Source organism: Gymnoscopelus braueri (genome assembly GCF_963280865.1).
Source record: "Gymnoscopelus braueri genome assembly, chromosome: 22".
NCBI lineage: Eukaryota > Metazoa > Chordata > Actinopteri > Myctophiformes > Myctophidae > Gymnoscopelus > Gymnoscopelus braueri.
In genome coordinates this window covers 20,806,491-20,822,973 of record NC_137624.1, presented here as the reverse complement: position 1 = coordinate 20,822,973, position 16,483 = coordinate 20,806,491, and the positions used below count along the sequence as shown (strand labels likewise).

The 16,483-nt window shown below is 41.4% G+C and overlaps 1 protein-coding gene across 2 annotated transcripts in view; it reads left to right on the top strand.

Moving 5' to 3' along the window:
• Nucleotides 1-15,249, top strand: part of rabgap1 (RAB GTPase activating protein 1) — a 123,607-nt gene extending 108,358 nt beyond the window's left edge. For both annotated transcript variants that reach the window (XM_080419585.1, XM_080419584.1), the window contains 5 exons: nt 75-179; nt 2,678-2,761; nt 10,039-10,110; nt 10,879-11,079; nt 12,846-15,249. In XM_080419585.1, coding sequence (XP_080275711.1) covers nt 75-179; nt 2,678-2,761; nt 10,039-10,110; nt 10,879-11,079; nt 12,846-12,968 — 585 coding nt within the window. In that variant the 3' untranslated portion in view covers nt 12,969-15,249. The remainder of the gene's footprint in view (nt 1-74; nt 180-2,677; nt 2,762-10,038; nt 10,111-10,878; nt 11,080-12,845) is intronic.
• The last annotated feature ends 1,234 nt before the right edge of the window (nt 15,250-16,483 follow it).

The following is a 16,483-nucleotide window of genomic DNA, read 5'->3' as shown; positions in this document are numbered from 1 at the left end:
CAATAACCTTTGAAACTTTAGGTCGTTAACTGTGTGTGTGTGTGTGCGTGTGTGCGTGTGTGTGCGTGCGCCAGGCGGAGGAGAAATCGGATGCTCTTAACAAGGAGCTGTTGATGACCAAACAGAAGCTGGTTGACTCCGAGGATGAGAAGAGGCGACTGGAGGAGGAGTCTGCACAGGTCAGAGCTGAAAACACGAGCCTCATTCTCAAAATCTGTCCGTCAACATCGTTATTCAGAGCCTGCTGTGTACCTAACTAAAGCCTGTTCAGCAAATAAAATTGAAGAGGGTCGCACCAGTGTTGATTTTGACAGCAAATTTAGATTTTGTTTTAGTCATAGTATTTTGAATACAATTCCATTCATATTATAAAATATAAAATTCATATTTTAGTCATCTGAAATGTAGTTTTAGTCTAGTTTTAGTCGACTACATATCATAAGATTATAGTCTACTAAATCTACAGTTTATTTTGTCGACTAAAATGTATTTTGGCGAGCCTTGATGGTGTCGTAATGGCTGATTTTACACTTGGTTGCGCTCTGAAAATAGCAGATCTACAAGCTCACAAGCGTCGCAGCGCGACGCGCTGTGAGCTTGTAGATCTGCTATTTTCAGAGCGCAACACCCGAGCGCAACCAACCATAAAATGACTTGTCTTTTAGTTCTACTGGATCTCTTCTCCACTAGGCCCTAACATTTTAGTCTAGTTTTTATTGTCTCCGCCAGGCCGAAAGGCATGGCGAGAGTATGTTTTGCCCCCTGTCCGTCCGTCCGTGTGTGTGTGTGTGTGTGTGTCCGTCCGTGTGTGTGTCCGTCTGTGAACAGCTAATCTCCCGCACCGTTGGCTTGATCGCAGTGAAACTGTGCACACACACTCCCTGGATGCCAATTCAGAACCTCTGCCCCAAAATTTTCACATGGGCCTGTTATAGCGCCACCAGGAGGCCGCTTTTTGCAAAACACATTTTTTGACAGTACTCCTACAGATTTTGTCCAAACATCATGCAAATTGGTACACAGTATCTCTATAGTCATTAAACGAAATGATTCTTTCCGATTTTTTGTACTCCATCCTGATTGGCTAAAAATGGCTTCCAAAGTTTAAAGGAATGCTCCGTTTTGAACAAAATGCCTCAAATCGTGAACACAGCATGCAATTTCCGTGAAACTTTGCATGGAATTGCCACTATGCATTCCCACTATGCAGAGGGAGAAATGCCACTTGAAATTTTTCAAATCGCCCTCATGGTGGCGCTATAACAGGCCGATTCATGTTTTTACCTATAACTGCACCGATCTGTGTAAAACTCTGTATGCGCACTCCCTAGAGGTCAAGGAAAAACCTTTGCACTGCATTTTTCACATTTGCCTTTTATAGCGCCACCAGGAGGCCGACTTATGTAAAACAAATTTCTTTATATTACTACTTCCGATTTCATCCAAAATTCACGCAAATCGGTATACATGATCTCTATAGTCATGTGATCAAGGTGAATCTGTTTGATTTTTCATATTCCATCCTGAAAGGCTAAGATTCACATCTAAAGTTTGCAGTAGTGGCTCGTTTTGAACAAAATGCCGCAAATCATGAACGCAGCGCCCGATTGCGGTCAAACTTTGCACGTTGCGGGTCGCACTCGGAAATGAAAATGTTAAATACAGACATTGTAAAACAAACCAGTGGTTCTCAAACCTTTTCATTTCAAGGACCCCCATAACTCTGAGAGTATACAAATTACGGGTCCATTTGGTTTCATTTGTACACTGCCAGAGTTACAGACCTGTAAGGGTCCATTTATAACCCCCTGAAGGAACACTGAGGGTCCCTGGACCCCACTTTGAGATCCCAAATGTTTCGGCTCAGCTACAGTATATTCAACTATTCGGCTATTTTCAGTTTGTGACGCACAACTAAGAATAACTCAGGCTTAAGTTCACTCGGGGAAAATGTTATGTGCGCTGCCTGAACTTAACCCGAACCAAGCAGTAACTAAATACTTTTGCCTAAACCAGCTTAAACTCATTCAGGCATAAATATTCTAGAACATATTGCCTAACTGCCTGTTAAAAGGTTTATTTAATCTCCCTCAGCCATATCCCTCAAAAACATGAAAATGATGTTCAGGGTATGTTGTAGCTTTTGAATTTTAAAGGGACATAACTATCCAAAGTTTAAGCCTGAAAGTCAGCAAATGTCAATCAAAATAACCTACAGTGTTTGTCATTTAACCTTCGTCTTGACTGCTGATTTCCCTAGATATCCTACTTAGTTTGTAATAGGAAATTATCCCTTTAAGGCAGAAGACAGGCTGTCAGGTGTGTGTGTGTGTGTGTGTGTGTGTGTGTGTGTGTGTGTGTGTGTGTGTGTGTGTGTGTGTGTGTGTGTGTGTGTGTGTGTGTGTGTGTGTGTGTGTGTGTGTGTGTGTGTGTGTGTGTGTGTGTGTGTGTGTGTGCGCGCGCACGCGTCATAGGTGTGTGTGTGCAAGTGTACACACGAGGGCATGACTTTGCCCACGGCTTATAACCTGCCAATACCTTTTTCTCTCTTGTTTAGACTCCATGACAGCTAATGTAGGACCACATGGTCTCTGGGGCCCGTGAGACTGCTACTGTCCTTGGATGTGGCCTCTGCATCAGTCTAACTGTGTGTGTGTGTGTGTGTGTGTTCCCACAGCTGAAGGAAATGTGCAGGCGAGAGCTGGACAAATCTGAATCGGAGATTAAGAAGAATGGCTCCATTATCGGTGAATATAAGCAGGTATGTTCAGGAGTGGGCTAACAACATAATACCTTAATTTGTTAGTGTGAGCTTAGTGGCTACATGACTGCAATTTGTTACAAACTGTATGATTTATCGGGTATATGGATCTGTGTGTTCTTCAGATTCAAGTACATTTTGTCCCATTACTTTTGCAGTGGTTCTCAAACATGAGAGAAACAAACTAAATTGATGTATGTATTTGCCCGCGGACCACCATCTGAAAAGATGAAAACACATAAGATCTACACTTACAGTAAAGGAGTAGTTCACCCAAAAACAAATATTTTCTATCAATTACCCATGCCATGAAGATTTTGTTGTGTTTTTGTCGCATTCCTAAGCCAATAATTTGATGAACAGCGGAGTCTCCGGTAGGAGACTCAATTGAGTCTCCATGAATTCAAGACTTACTGGGGTGTGTAATAATTACACACCCCAGTAGTTCACCCCCAAAAAAATATATCTTATTTTCTATCAATTATTGATAGAAAATAAGATTATTTTTGGGTGAACTACTCCTTTAAGTGTTTAAACTGTTCCTCGTTTTGCTGGGGACCCCCTGGAACCCCCTCAAGGACCCCTGGACCCCACTTTGAGAATTAGTGCTTTAGAGAAGTGAAACTACAGTACTATGAGCATATTATGCTGTCAACATTAGACTGTGAAAAATAAGGAGATTTTCTGGTGGGGGGTCTGACTTAGTATTCACTTAGTATTCACTGACTTATATTCACTTAGTGTTTTTTGAGCTGCCTGTGCCTGTCTGTCATGCATTTCTATGACGTGGTTGGTGCGCTCCTCTTTCCAAAGCCCAGGCATCACGCTTCAGCACTCTTACGTGGTGTGTGTGTGTGTGTGTGTGTGTGTGTGTGTGTGCGCGTGCGTGTACCGTTAGATACTGTATACTTTAATTTCCACATTACCATTTTTGGTGCTGTAAACCGAACCAGAGAATTTGATTTGATTCAGTGTATATTTTGACAGTGCTGCTCCTGTCTCTGAATCTTTAATGAGATCTTTCATCTTTATTTCTGTCCTTTCTCTTCTTAATGGTGATTTATACGTGGTTGCGTGCTGGTGTCGCACACCAAGAATAGCCGATCTACAAGCATGTAAATTGGCTATTTTCGGTGCACAATATGACGCAGAACCAAGCATAAATCAGCCCATAGCTGCCTCAGCTTGTCTGTGGTTATAAATCATGCAAAAGTAATTATTAATCTTGTTTTTATGTAATTATGGAAGTAGAAATATTTTTGGGGGACAATTGCTGTCCCTAATTTGAAGCTGCATTTCATGAAGTCTGTGCCTTTTGTGTACATTTAGCAACCTGTTTTCCCCCAAATGGTTCGTTAGTTAATTTTCACCCCTTCAGATCCCAACCTGGCAGTTAATAATTAGATGCAATGCCACCCATCCCCCAGTTCCATTGCCGTTGCCACTGATGAAAATGATGCAACATCGCAGCCTTATGTCTCCCATGTGGGCAGGCAGAAATAGCAAGGAGACCATTTTAGAAACACGACCTTACCTTTTTGCTGGTTTCTAAAAATATGGGGTAGAAAATTGAAAATGACAGCACGTGTGAGAATTGATGACAGGTGGGAGCAGTGGAGGTATTGGGGAAGGGGTTTGATGTGTGTGTGTGTGTGTGTGTGTGTGTGTGTGTGTTAGTTGAAAGCTCTCATCAGATGAGTGAGATGACACACATGCAGCACGGAGCTGAGAGGAGCAGAGGTTAGGTGTGAAAATAGGGCTTCTGCAACAAAAAAACACACATGATAGTTATTGTCGCTGTCAGGCAGAAACCTTGTATCTCCATATTTCAACTATTTATGTGTGTTTTTTTGTCGCGCAAAAGTGTCTAAAATAGCCGATCTACAAGCTCACAACATATTGTATCTCGATGCGTTGTGAGCTTGTAGATCCCTCTTAATAATTAATAGATAGTAAATATTTAACCAATGACACATATTTAAAGGGATATTTCACTTAAAAAAATAAAAAGGTCATTTTATCGTCTACTCAGGCTTTTGTGAGCCCCCCAGACAGTTTTTAAGTTGCTTGATTCAGTATTTAGATATTTGATATTCATTTTATCAGACAATGAAAAAAGCAAATGAAAAAACACGATAAAATGACCCACATTTATTTTTAAAGTGAAATATCCCTTTAACTTGTGAATAATAATAACTGCATTGGATCCACTGGAACACCAGTTCTTTTTTTTTTTCATTCTGTGAAAAGTAACCGTTTTGGACATACAAGGTTTCCACCCGACTGCAAAGGTTATGTTTTTCCTGCTTTATTTGATGGGAAGGTAGAAGGGGAGGAAAGGGAGAAAATGAACAAATCTCTCTAGAGGAAAGAGGAGAGGAGAGAACGGCAGGATTCAATCTTCTCTGATTGATAAGTCCAGGAAAGCTCATGATACCCTTAATAGCTCAGCATTATTTTGCAGCCGAGATACCTTTGAATTATTCTCCAAATAGCTCATACTATTTCAGTGGCTGTGAATACCAAATTCTCTTCTGTGGCATTTAAGCCAGAAATGGCCTAAGCCTCCCTAGATGAGGGCTAAATGAGCAGTTTCTCTTAACCGCTCATCTCCAACCGTGTGCACAACGACCAGGCTTTTAGCAGAGGATTTAACCCATTCAATCGGTCTTAAAGGGTTAAACACAGTGTAGTTGTGACTTCTTGATACATAATGGGATATCTCAGTACGTAGGGTTAAATAGTAATCACAGCGATTCCCAACCTGTGGGCCTGGGGCAAGTGGGCCTCCAAATAATTGGCAAAACACAAACACTTTAATGATAATGTGTAATAACATTAATATATATAAAAAAAATATGTTAAAAAAATAATGTCTTGGTGTTTTTTTTTCTCTTAAAACTTTGAAAAAATAATTTTCATTGTGATACCGATGAATAGGAACTTAAAGTATGCTCTGAAAATGCACAGGGTCCACCCATTTGACCACTTAATAACACACGGCAGCCGAAGTGGGGCAGATGGGCGGGGCCGTGAACACTTTCAAGATTTTCAAGTGGGCCCTGATCTTAGTAGTTACATTATACTGCTAGTTGTCATTTCAGTTTCATTCATTTTCCATCTATTCACAGAAAATATGTATTTTCACAGAAAATACATATTTCAGTGTGGAGTTCCACTCTGCACCCACCACTGTGTTTTCTATTCAGACATAAAACCTCTCAGACAGAGAGTATCAGCTGATGGTCCTACTCTACTTCTTAACCACTTTAAACCACTTGGGTTGGGATGTAAAACAGTATACTGTAGGTGTTTTTATCTTTTCTTCCCATGGTAAGAGCAGTAATTATGCTAACGAGCCGGGGCCCACTGATGAGCGACTTAATTTCTCATTTGGTTTAACCCATTCAATCCGGGAATGCATCTCTGTCATTTTTAAATTTCTTTGGCTATTCAAAAATAGCAGACATAACAAGCGCAGAGCGTGGCACTGAGTGCTGCGCTATGAGCTTGTAGATCTGCTATTTTTGAAAATTTGTGAAAATGTGTGCAGATCTTTGAATATATATGTCACAGGGAAATTGGCATTCCAGGGAAATTGAAAAAGGAGCGCTCGTTTTAGGCGCTGGGCTTCCGCGCGAGGCGGGGCTTTTCGAGACAGGTTTTTTTACGCGAGGCGCTCTTCCTCGCGAGGAGGAGGGGGAGGACGAGGAGGAGGAGGGGCTTTGATGCGAGGCGGCGAGAGAAGGAGGAGGAGAAGGCGCGAGGCGGGGCTTTGATGCGAGGCGGACCTGGCTTTTGTTGTTCCCCCCCACATAGCAACCAGGAAGCTACGCTAGGGTAACGCTGAACACGCGTTCACACGCACACGTGATAATAGTTATTGTCCATGGCGGAGGCGCTCCGACTTAGCAGAGCTTGAGGCCTGCAGGCGCGAGTGCTCGTCGAATCAGCGCCGTCCGAGTTGTAAACCGATAGGGTGAGAATAGATCTTTTCATTGGTTATTATCCACGTGTGCGTGTGTGTCGTGGAAAACCTAAAACAAATGTTAAAAGCCAGAACACAATAGAATTATCTTAACAGTCATGCTTTCAATAAACCAAATTGAAAGCATGAGCGTGCGTCCGCACGCGCGTGCGTGTGTGCGCTTGTGCATGCGTGCACACGCATGCACGTTCATGTCTATGCACGTAGTGTGGCTTGCATTGCCCTCTAGTGTTGGTTCTACAGAATTGCCTGGGGGGGCGGTGAAAACTAGCGCTCTTTTTTCAATTTCCCTGGAATGCCAATTTCCCTGTAACATATATATATATATATATTTTTTAAAGCGAAAATTTTTAACTCCAATATGTGCTTCTGGGGGTCCCTGGAACAAAATATTTTGAGATGGGGCTCTGCCGCCAAATACATATAATTTTGGGGGTCCTTGACATGAAAAAGTTGGAGCACCACTGATTTAGCAACATACTGTTAGGATTTAGAAAACATTTTAGATATGTATTTGGCCGTGGACCCCATCTCAAAATATTTTGTTCCAGGGACCCCCCAGAGGCAAAGATTTTAGACAGATTTTTTTCAGTTACAATTGTTTGCTTTAAAAAATATATATTCAAAGATTTGCACAAAATGTTCATGATTTTAAAAAAAATAGCAGATCTACAAGCTCATAGCGCAGCACTCGTGCTATTTTTTAATAGCCAAAGTATAAAATAATGGTCATAGCTCAAATCTAAAATGACATAGATGCGTTCCCGCCTCCGGTCTTTATTGGTTAATAACGCTTTGGTTATCATCCAGCAGTTCTCAAAAAATGGCGTCCCCATGGAAGCCAGCTCATAATGACGTGTATAGCCTGCGATTTGGTTCAAGCAGATACACTGGGGAGGTTCACAGGCATGCACACACCGCTATGTGGGTGATGTATATGTGTGTTGTGTGTCATAAGCTCACCTTATTCATTGATCTCCCTCTCGCTGTCAGTGTCACGGAAGGTTGTTTATGCTTGTTTTCTCCCACCACCACCAGTGGCTCTGCTTTGCCTAGGGCTTATTTTTTCCCATGAGGGGGTTGTTATACATACATACTGTTCTTAAATGGTTGTCTTCCAAGTCTTGTCTTGCTGAACAGGGAGTAATACTGTATATAGCAGAGCCTGAATGCCAGCATCAAATAATATTCACAATTGTATTTACATAAATACATGTTTTCAATCTATTCGTGATGGTCCCCAGAACCGACGTTGAACCAACATGTCAGCAACACTGTCAGCTAAATGTAATCTCAAATGTAATCAACAAAAACACTATGTACAAAGGAGAAAAGGTAAAAACGTCAGCAGTGAATGACACCTCCTTTCTTTGGGAAATTGCATTTACCTCCCCTTGTGATCTCCTGTTACAGTAGTAGTGTCAGAACAAGCTTACTGTACATCCTATTTGAAACAAACCCATTATGTTGTACCTCTACAGGTGTGCCTTGAGATTTTTTCCCCATTGGTGTGCCTTAAGTTACAAAAGGCTTGAAAAGCACTGGGTTCAACAGATTTGATTGTGTAAGTGAATGAAGAGAAAAGTAATGAGACTGGGGAGCAGTTGTCATGGTAGCAGAGAGGGGGAACAGTTAATCATACTTATTGATTTAATCATTTATTTAACCCCTTCAATCCGGGAACGCATCTGTGTCACTTTAGATTAAAAATAGCAGATATACAAGCTCATAGTGGTAGCCTGGTTCCAAACCATAGACCCTGCCCACTCTCTGAGTGGACTGTCTCTTGGTCTGGTGTTGTAATGTGAACCTGGGATTTATTCGGTACAAAAAGTACCGTCCAATGAGAGTCGGAGGTGGGGTGGGGATCCCTTGTGATTGGTTTAGGGAAATTCTAAAACTAATTCAAATTGTTTCGGGAAATTCTAATCCCCTCCCCCCTCGTAATCGCCTACTGTACACTGGAGCCAATGTCAGACTGAAGCTCCACGCAGATTCAGTCTGATTATCAGGCTATCATAGCGGGGCACCGAGTGCTGCGCTATGAGCTTGTAGATCTGCTATTTTTGAAGGAAAGAAATTGTGAAAATATGTGCAAATCTTTGAATATATATATATACATTTTAACTCAAATCTTTGCTTCTGGGGGGTCCCTGAACAAAATAATTGTATACAATTGTGTCAATAAAGTAACTAACTAACTATAATTGAGGTACCGAAAATAGCCGATCAGCTATTTTCAGTATTTGTCAACATTATATGACAAAGAATAAGGGCTTAAGTGGTTAATCAGAATTAATTTAGTGGATTCTCAAAAATATTATTGGACTATTTTGTTGAAGATACATACAATATATATGTTTTATTATCCAAAAAACACACTTCTCGTTTATTTGATTAATCAAAAAAGTAATTGATAGAGTACTCGCTAATAAAAGAATCAATAGTTGCAGCCGTACAGATGAAAGGCATGTAGGAGGTGGAAGACGTGGATATGTGTGCCAGTATGAAGATAGATCAAGGCACTGTGCATACAGTATGAGGTTTAGGCCAAATGGAGGAGCATGGAGAGAGATATACAGTATAATTTATCTACAATACTATAGATAAAAAAGAGAGAAAAAACTGAGCTGGAGAGAATCCCAAGAGCGATGGATAGATGTGTTGTCTGCTGCAGAGTGGGAGTACGATAACATGTATCTGTTGGATGACTAATGTTCCATTGATGTTTGTTAACTGTGTGTGTGTGTGTGCGTGAAGGGGGTCCTTGAAATTAAAAGGTTTGAGAACCACTGCTGTAGATAACGTGTGTCTGTGTTTGTTTGATTCTGTAATGAAACATTCTCTATTACAGCTGCTAATGGCTTTAGAGTGAGATGATGTGGGTTCATGCATGTTTAGCTGACTGTTATGACAGTTAGTAAAGGAAGGGCAATAATTCAAATGTATTTTCCAATCAGCTTTTAATGGGTGTGTGATATTGATTACATCATTCTTGCCCAACTATTGCAGGGCGGTGGATCTGACATGATGAATTCACAAAATGTGCAAAATATTCACACACCAAAAAAAAATCCCAGCATTTGAAAATTGGTATTTTTTTTCTTGGCCTACTGTCAGTGTGCAATAGTGGTCACACAGTCTGACCTCCTTATAGACGGCTCGCCCCCAGGAACCATGCTGTAAAAAAGATTAGTAGGAATAGGGATGAAATCACTGGGGAAGTTTATGAGCTGCAAATAACAATAATATCAATATCTGTGTGTTTTGGCGTGTTTGCTTTCTATAGATCTGCTCCCAGCTGAGTGAACGTCTGGAGAAACAACAGACAGCCTCTCGAGGAGAGCTGGAGAAAATAAGGGTGAGTTTTAGGCACACACACACACACACACACACACACACACACACACGCACACGCACACGCGCACACACACGCATGTGCACACACGCACACATACATGCAGTACATACAGTTCATCCACTTCCTATATGAAGGAAGTGTGTGTGGTAGCTGCAGAGACCCCAACCCCCATCATCAGTAACTCCACGACAATATTACTACGTCCTGTTTCTTCCCTATAGGTCTAATTCACACTATACTCAGGATTGAATGGAGAGAGAGGTCTTGTATGAGAGTAAAGAAAGTAAGCCAGGGGTCTTCAACGGTTTTTTTCAGGCCCAGGACCCCTTAGCTGAGAGAGAGATGAAGCATGGACCCCCACTACATATTGTATAAAACTGTGTTGCAGATTAAACTTTTTCATAGATTTCATAAATAGCTTCATAGATTTGGTTGGTCATCAGTGTTGTATTGGATTCATGTTCATGTGTATTTTCAGACATTTAACCCTCAATACTTAGTAAACTTGACCTTTGGTTCTGTACTTGGTCTGCTCTTTTTTTCCCTCTACACCAAAAGCTCTTTGCCAAAAATAGCAGGTCTACAAGCTCACAGCGTGTGAGCTTGTAGTGTACCATTTGCACACTCTCAGAGTTACAGCCCTAGACCCTGAGGTTAAGAAACAGTGTTCTCAACCAGGAGGGAGGTGTCAGCACTCACCCAGTATCTTCTCTCTAACCCTTTTATCTGTGTGTCTCTTTACCATGTTTCCCCTCTTATCTACTCCAGTCTAAAGTGGAAGGCTGTGAGAAGTGCAGTAGTCTTTTCAACAAGGAGGGCCGCGTGCGGCGTCCGGTGGGAACGGCGCCCCCAGGGGGTCCAGAGGAGACTGACGAAGAGAAGGAGGACCTTAAGAATCAGCTGCGAGAGATGGAGCTGGAACTGGCCCAGACCAAGCTGCAGCTGGTGGAGGCCGAGTGTAAAATACAGGTACAGTACACACACAGACTTACACACTTGCACACGTTAACCATTTATTTATGTCCATGATACAATAAGCATGTCACTCAGTACTCTATGGGTATAAGTAACAGCGTCTCCGATATTAGTGCTGTCAGTTTTCCTCTATAATCCCATTCGAATTTCAATACTATACTAATATTTTTAATATTCGAAAATATTTCAATATTTGATATAATATATAATTATATAGTTATAATATAATAATTTATAGTTCTACAATAATAAACACCCACGTGCACACATACAAATGCTATAATAACAGGCACAAAAAAAAATTTAAACCAACTATATTAGTTATGGCTTTAATTTAGGTTCATTTTCTTTTTTTTTTTGATAAGAGGAGAGTGATATTAGGCTACAATTTCTTACCGCGCGTCCGAGGAAAAGACACACCTCGTCGAGTAACTCAGTGGCTATCGACGTTGGCCCTGCAGTTCGTCCTCTTATAAATAAACTCCACTGGTTTATCATTGTGATTTGGATGTTTAGTGAGTGGAAATACCTCTTTATTTTCACTGGTTTTAAGCTTTTGTGTGACGGAACCTCCGAGCACAGTCCACATTGGCGCTGATCATTTTCACAACATGGCAGGCAGGTGATATAGAAACTCCTGCTGGTTTGCGTGGCTTTGTAAGCGGCTGTGCTTTACCCACTTTCTCACTTACGTGGGTGTGTAGTAGCTACTTTTAGATGGATGTTAGTGTCTGTACTATCATAGCAAGATCCATCCACCATTCCGACCGCATTTTTTTTGCAAAGTAAAACGTGACGTGATGAAAGCATTTGTTTTTGCATCGGTAGGTCAGGAAATAAAATGTATATATTTTTTATTATTATATATTTTATCTATAAAAAACTGCATTTTTGAATCCCGAATTTCGTTCTGACAGCTCTATTATAGCAGCCAATTATAGCAGAGACAGCACAATACTTTGCCATTCTTTGTGCCTCCTTTTTGGGCATCCCAAGTTGTTGAAACCCTCTAACAACCATTCTGCGGGTATGTCTTAGGCTGCCAAATATAAAAACAAGTAGTCTGCACCTATATATATATATATATATATACACACACACACACACACACACACACACACACACACACACCCCCACACACACACACACACACACACACACACACACACACACACACACACACACACACACACACACACACACACACACACACACACACACACACACACACACACACACACACAGCTCTGAGCTATATCTGGTGCAATACAATATATATGTATTGTGCATTGTCCCAGTTAAGTAAACAAAAAATAAATGAATGGTGTAATACTACTGCCAAAATTCCCCCCTAGTACGCACGCACACACACACACACACACACACACACACACACACACACACACACACACACACACACACACACACACACACACACACACACACACACACACACAAACTTGTATAAATCGGTATACAGCTTGAGGCAGGGTTTATGTAAATGTACAGAGACATACAGGTGAGATAACATACAGTATTTAGCTTTCCCCACCAGTGCAGGTCTATGATCAAAGAACAGTTCATGTTTAACCATATTAACCCTATTTTGGGCAAATACAAAATAATAATAATCCAAATTGTATTAATTTTCCGCCCAAAATAGCAAATATAGCAGCTCACAACACATCTCCTATCTTAAGACCGCAAGTTCAATAGAATTCCAGTTCACTTCCCCTCCCTCCCTTCTCCCTCCTGCCCAGGACCTGGAGCATCACCTGGGTCTGGCTCTCAACGAGGTGCAGGCCGCTAAGAAGACCTGGTTCAACCGAACGCTCAGCTCCATCAAGACCGTTACCGGGACCCAGGGCAAGGAAACCACCTAACCTGATACCCCAAAAGATCGTTTTTTTCTCTCTCTCTCTCTCTCTCTTATTACTTAGCTGTACCCAGACCCTGACAGGTGCTCGGTGCAAGGATTACGAATGCCTAACCTAACACCCTGAACGCTCTGAACACCCTAACTTGTACCTCTGGGACCTAACTTTAACTTGAACATTGACACTTAAATCCCCAGGACTATAGACTGTGTGATCCCCTTCTTCATCTTATCAAAACCTCTTCTTCCCCTTCATCTCTCTCTCTCTCTCTCTCGCTCTCTCTCTCTCCCCCTTTTCCAGAACTTCCCTGATGAAAGTTTAACCCCACACCCCAGAGAAACAATTCAACTGATCAAAAGAAAGAAAAATTGGGGGAAAACAAAGAAAAATGCTTCGTAGATTTCTTTCTTCTTTTTTTTTTGTACTACTACTGATATTTAAAGGATGTTAGGAAGGAAAGGAGGGAAATGGAAGCTCTGTCCTGACAGGATTAAAGAAGGAAACACTCCATCATCCCCTCCTACCATCTAAACTACTGGCACAAGTAAAACTACTCCCTGTAAAAAAAGAAAAGCCTTGTTTTAGGTACGAGAGCTGATAGCCGCCTTTTCCGAACTGACCGTTTATTTTTTCTAATTTACGTTAAACAAATACCTTTTCTTTTCTATACGTATGTGTATGGAGATGCTTATGTAAAGAGGGATACGTGCGAGTGACACTTTGCATGTTTGTTTCCTGTCGATCTGTGAGGTGTGTGTGTGTGTGTGAGAGATTGTGAGTGTGCACGAATGTATACACGTGCTGCCGGGTGTCCCGGATTATGTGGAAAGGACGTGTGTGAATGATGAACAAGACGACATGGAACTGTGTTTTGTGCATATTATGTACGTACTATTATGTCTATATGTCTATAAACGAGACGGGAGAGGAAGTTCGAAGCCTGATTCCTACTTCGCTGTACGGCGCTGTTCAGCGCCGGAAATAGCAGATCCGTGTTGTGAGCGTGTAGATCTGCTATCTTCAGCGCACAAAACACTGTCGTATGACGGAGTATGAATTAAGCATGAGAATCCAGGTGAAAGATAAAGCACTATATTAGGTTATGAATGTGTGCAAGATTGCAAGGGGAAATGTTTTTTGTTTTGTTTTGCTTTTATTTTGCTTTTTTTTCTCCAAATGTTCTGGTCTCTGGTGATGTTTAACCACTTAAGCCCTATATAATTTGTCATGTGACATATAGCGAAAATAGCCGATCTACAAGAAAAATAGCTCACATAGCTCCCAATGCGTTGCCTTGTGAGCTTGTAGATTGTCTGCTTTCGCTATTTTCGAAAAGAAAGATAGTTTTTTTTTGCAAAGTTTGCACATTTTTGCAAATTTGCCCAAAACAGGGCCAGGGTTGATGTGGTTAATTGTGTGTAATGAGTGATGTTGGGAAAGTTAACTTGTTGAGCCTTGATGGTGAAGGATGATCATGAAAGCAGTGAAATAGTCACAGTAACAGGTGTGGTAGTTTCCTACCACTGCGTACCTGGCATCAAATTCACTTTTAAACATGAAATACTTGAGGTTTGTTTGTTTAGATGGCCCCGCACAATGGAACTAAAGAAATGGCTCCAAAACATACATACTTTTTGCATGATAGGCATAGTAAATCAAGCGCACCTTATCCCATTAAGACCAGGAAAGTATCTGTGTCATTTTTAGATTTTTTTTTGGCTATTCAAAAACAGCAGATCTACAAGCTCATAGCGGGGCACCGAGTAGATCTTCTATTTATTTTGGAAAAATCGTGAATATTTGTCAAAATCTTTCAATATACAGTATATATTTTTTAACTGAAATCTTTACTTCTGGGGATTCTACCAATGTCTTCTAAACATTTTTCTTTTTAACTTATGTTGCTATAAAATCAGTAGTTCTCAAACTTTTTTCATGTCAAGGACCCCCAAAATGACCCCCCACCCCCCCCCCCCCATCTCAAAATATAGAGAGCTTGTATATCTGCTATTTTTTAATAGCCAAAGACATTGTATGATGACACGGATGCGTTCCCGGTCTTAGTGGATTAAACCATAAAGCAACTATTTTTCTTGTGAGGATGAATAAAAGTGTCCTCGCTATTTCTATTTCTCAAATTCTACTATACTTGGTGGTGATATTTGGCCCTCACAAGTACAGTAATACAAGTACACACACACACACACACACACACACACACACACACACACACACACACACACACACACACACACACACACACACACACACACACACACACACACACCGACACTCATAATTCTCTCTGCATATAGTGCCAGAGAGAACATACCTTTGAACCCCTCCTCCACCTTCCAGCTGCTCAGTGACCTCTGAACTTGACTGGCCCGGGTCCCGCCTGACCCTCTTGTTATGTTAGGTGACGGAGCGTACTGTTTGCTAGTGGCTGGGTTGTGTGAGTTTTCACTGGACAAGCAGACCTACAGGTATAGGCCCCCCTTAAACAATAATCGTCCATGTCGGGCGGAAACCTTGTATGTCCAAAACCCGTTCCTTTTTTGTATGACTATTTAAAAAAAACGTTTTAAATTCCTGAAAATAGCAGCTCTGCAAGCTCACAACGCGTCGCATCGTGAGCTTGTAGATCTGCTATTTTCACTACTTTTTGTGTCGACGCTGTTGTACGATAAACTAGGGCATTAATTTACAAAAAGAATATGGAGATCCAAGGTTTCTGCCCGACGGCAACGATTATACAAATAGAGTGAGAGTTGCTGGTGGACCGTTTGTGTATGCTACAGTATACCTTATACACCGTCGCACAAACACACGCAGATAGCATTGTACAGTATTCTGTAAAGGCGGACACACTACTTGCAGACATAATTACAAATACTGCAGTGGTTCTGAAACATTTCAAGGTGTCAAGGACCCCCCTAAATTGACATGTATTTTGCCGCGTACCCCCATCTGAAAAGATTTTGCGCCAGGGACCCCCAGAAGAAAATAATTGTCCATTTATACATTTTTATAGCTACATATACAAGCTCACAACGCGCCACGCCATGACGCATCGTGAGCTTGTAGAATAGACCTGCCAAAAATATCAGGTCTACAAGCTCACAGCGAGCTTGTAGACCTGCTACTATTTTTTTGAAGGGATTAGTGTGTAGATGGAAAAAAAGTGTTCCAAGTACAGAGCCAACTCGGGTCCAGTTTACTAAGTTTCACTAAGGGTTTAAAGTGTTAAAACTGACCTCTGGGGGTCCCCCGGACCGCACTTTGAGAAGCACTGCTGCTCCAGAGAAGCAGTAAAAATGACACACACACACACACACACACACACACACACACACACACACACACGTCTCATAGCAGGGCGGATGCATTACACACATGCATGCATAAAAGCACTTGTGAGTGTGACATACTGTAACTATGCTCCCCAAGTAGCTGAGGAACACAGCAGGATGGCCCCATCAGTCACTGGATCACTTTGCACTGTCAAACAGAACGACCAG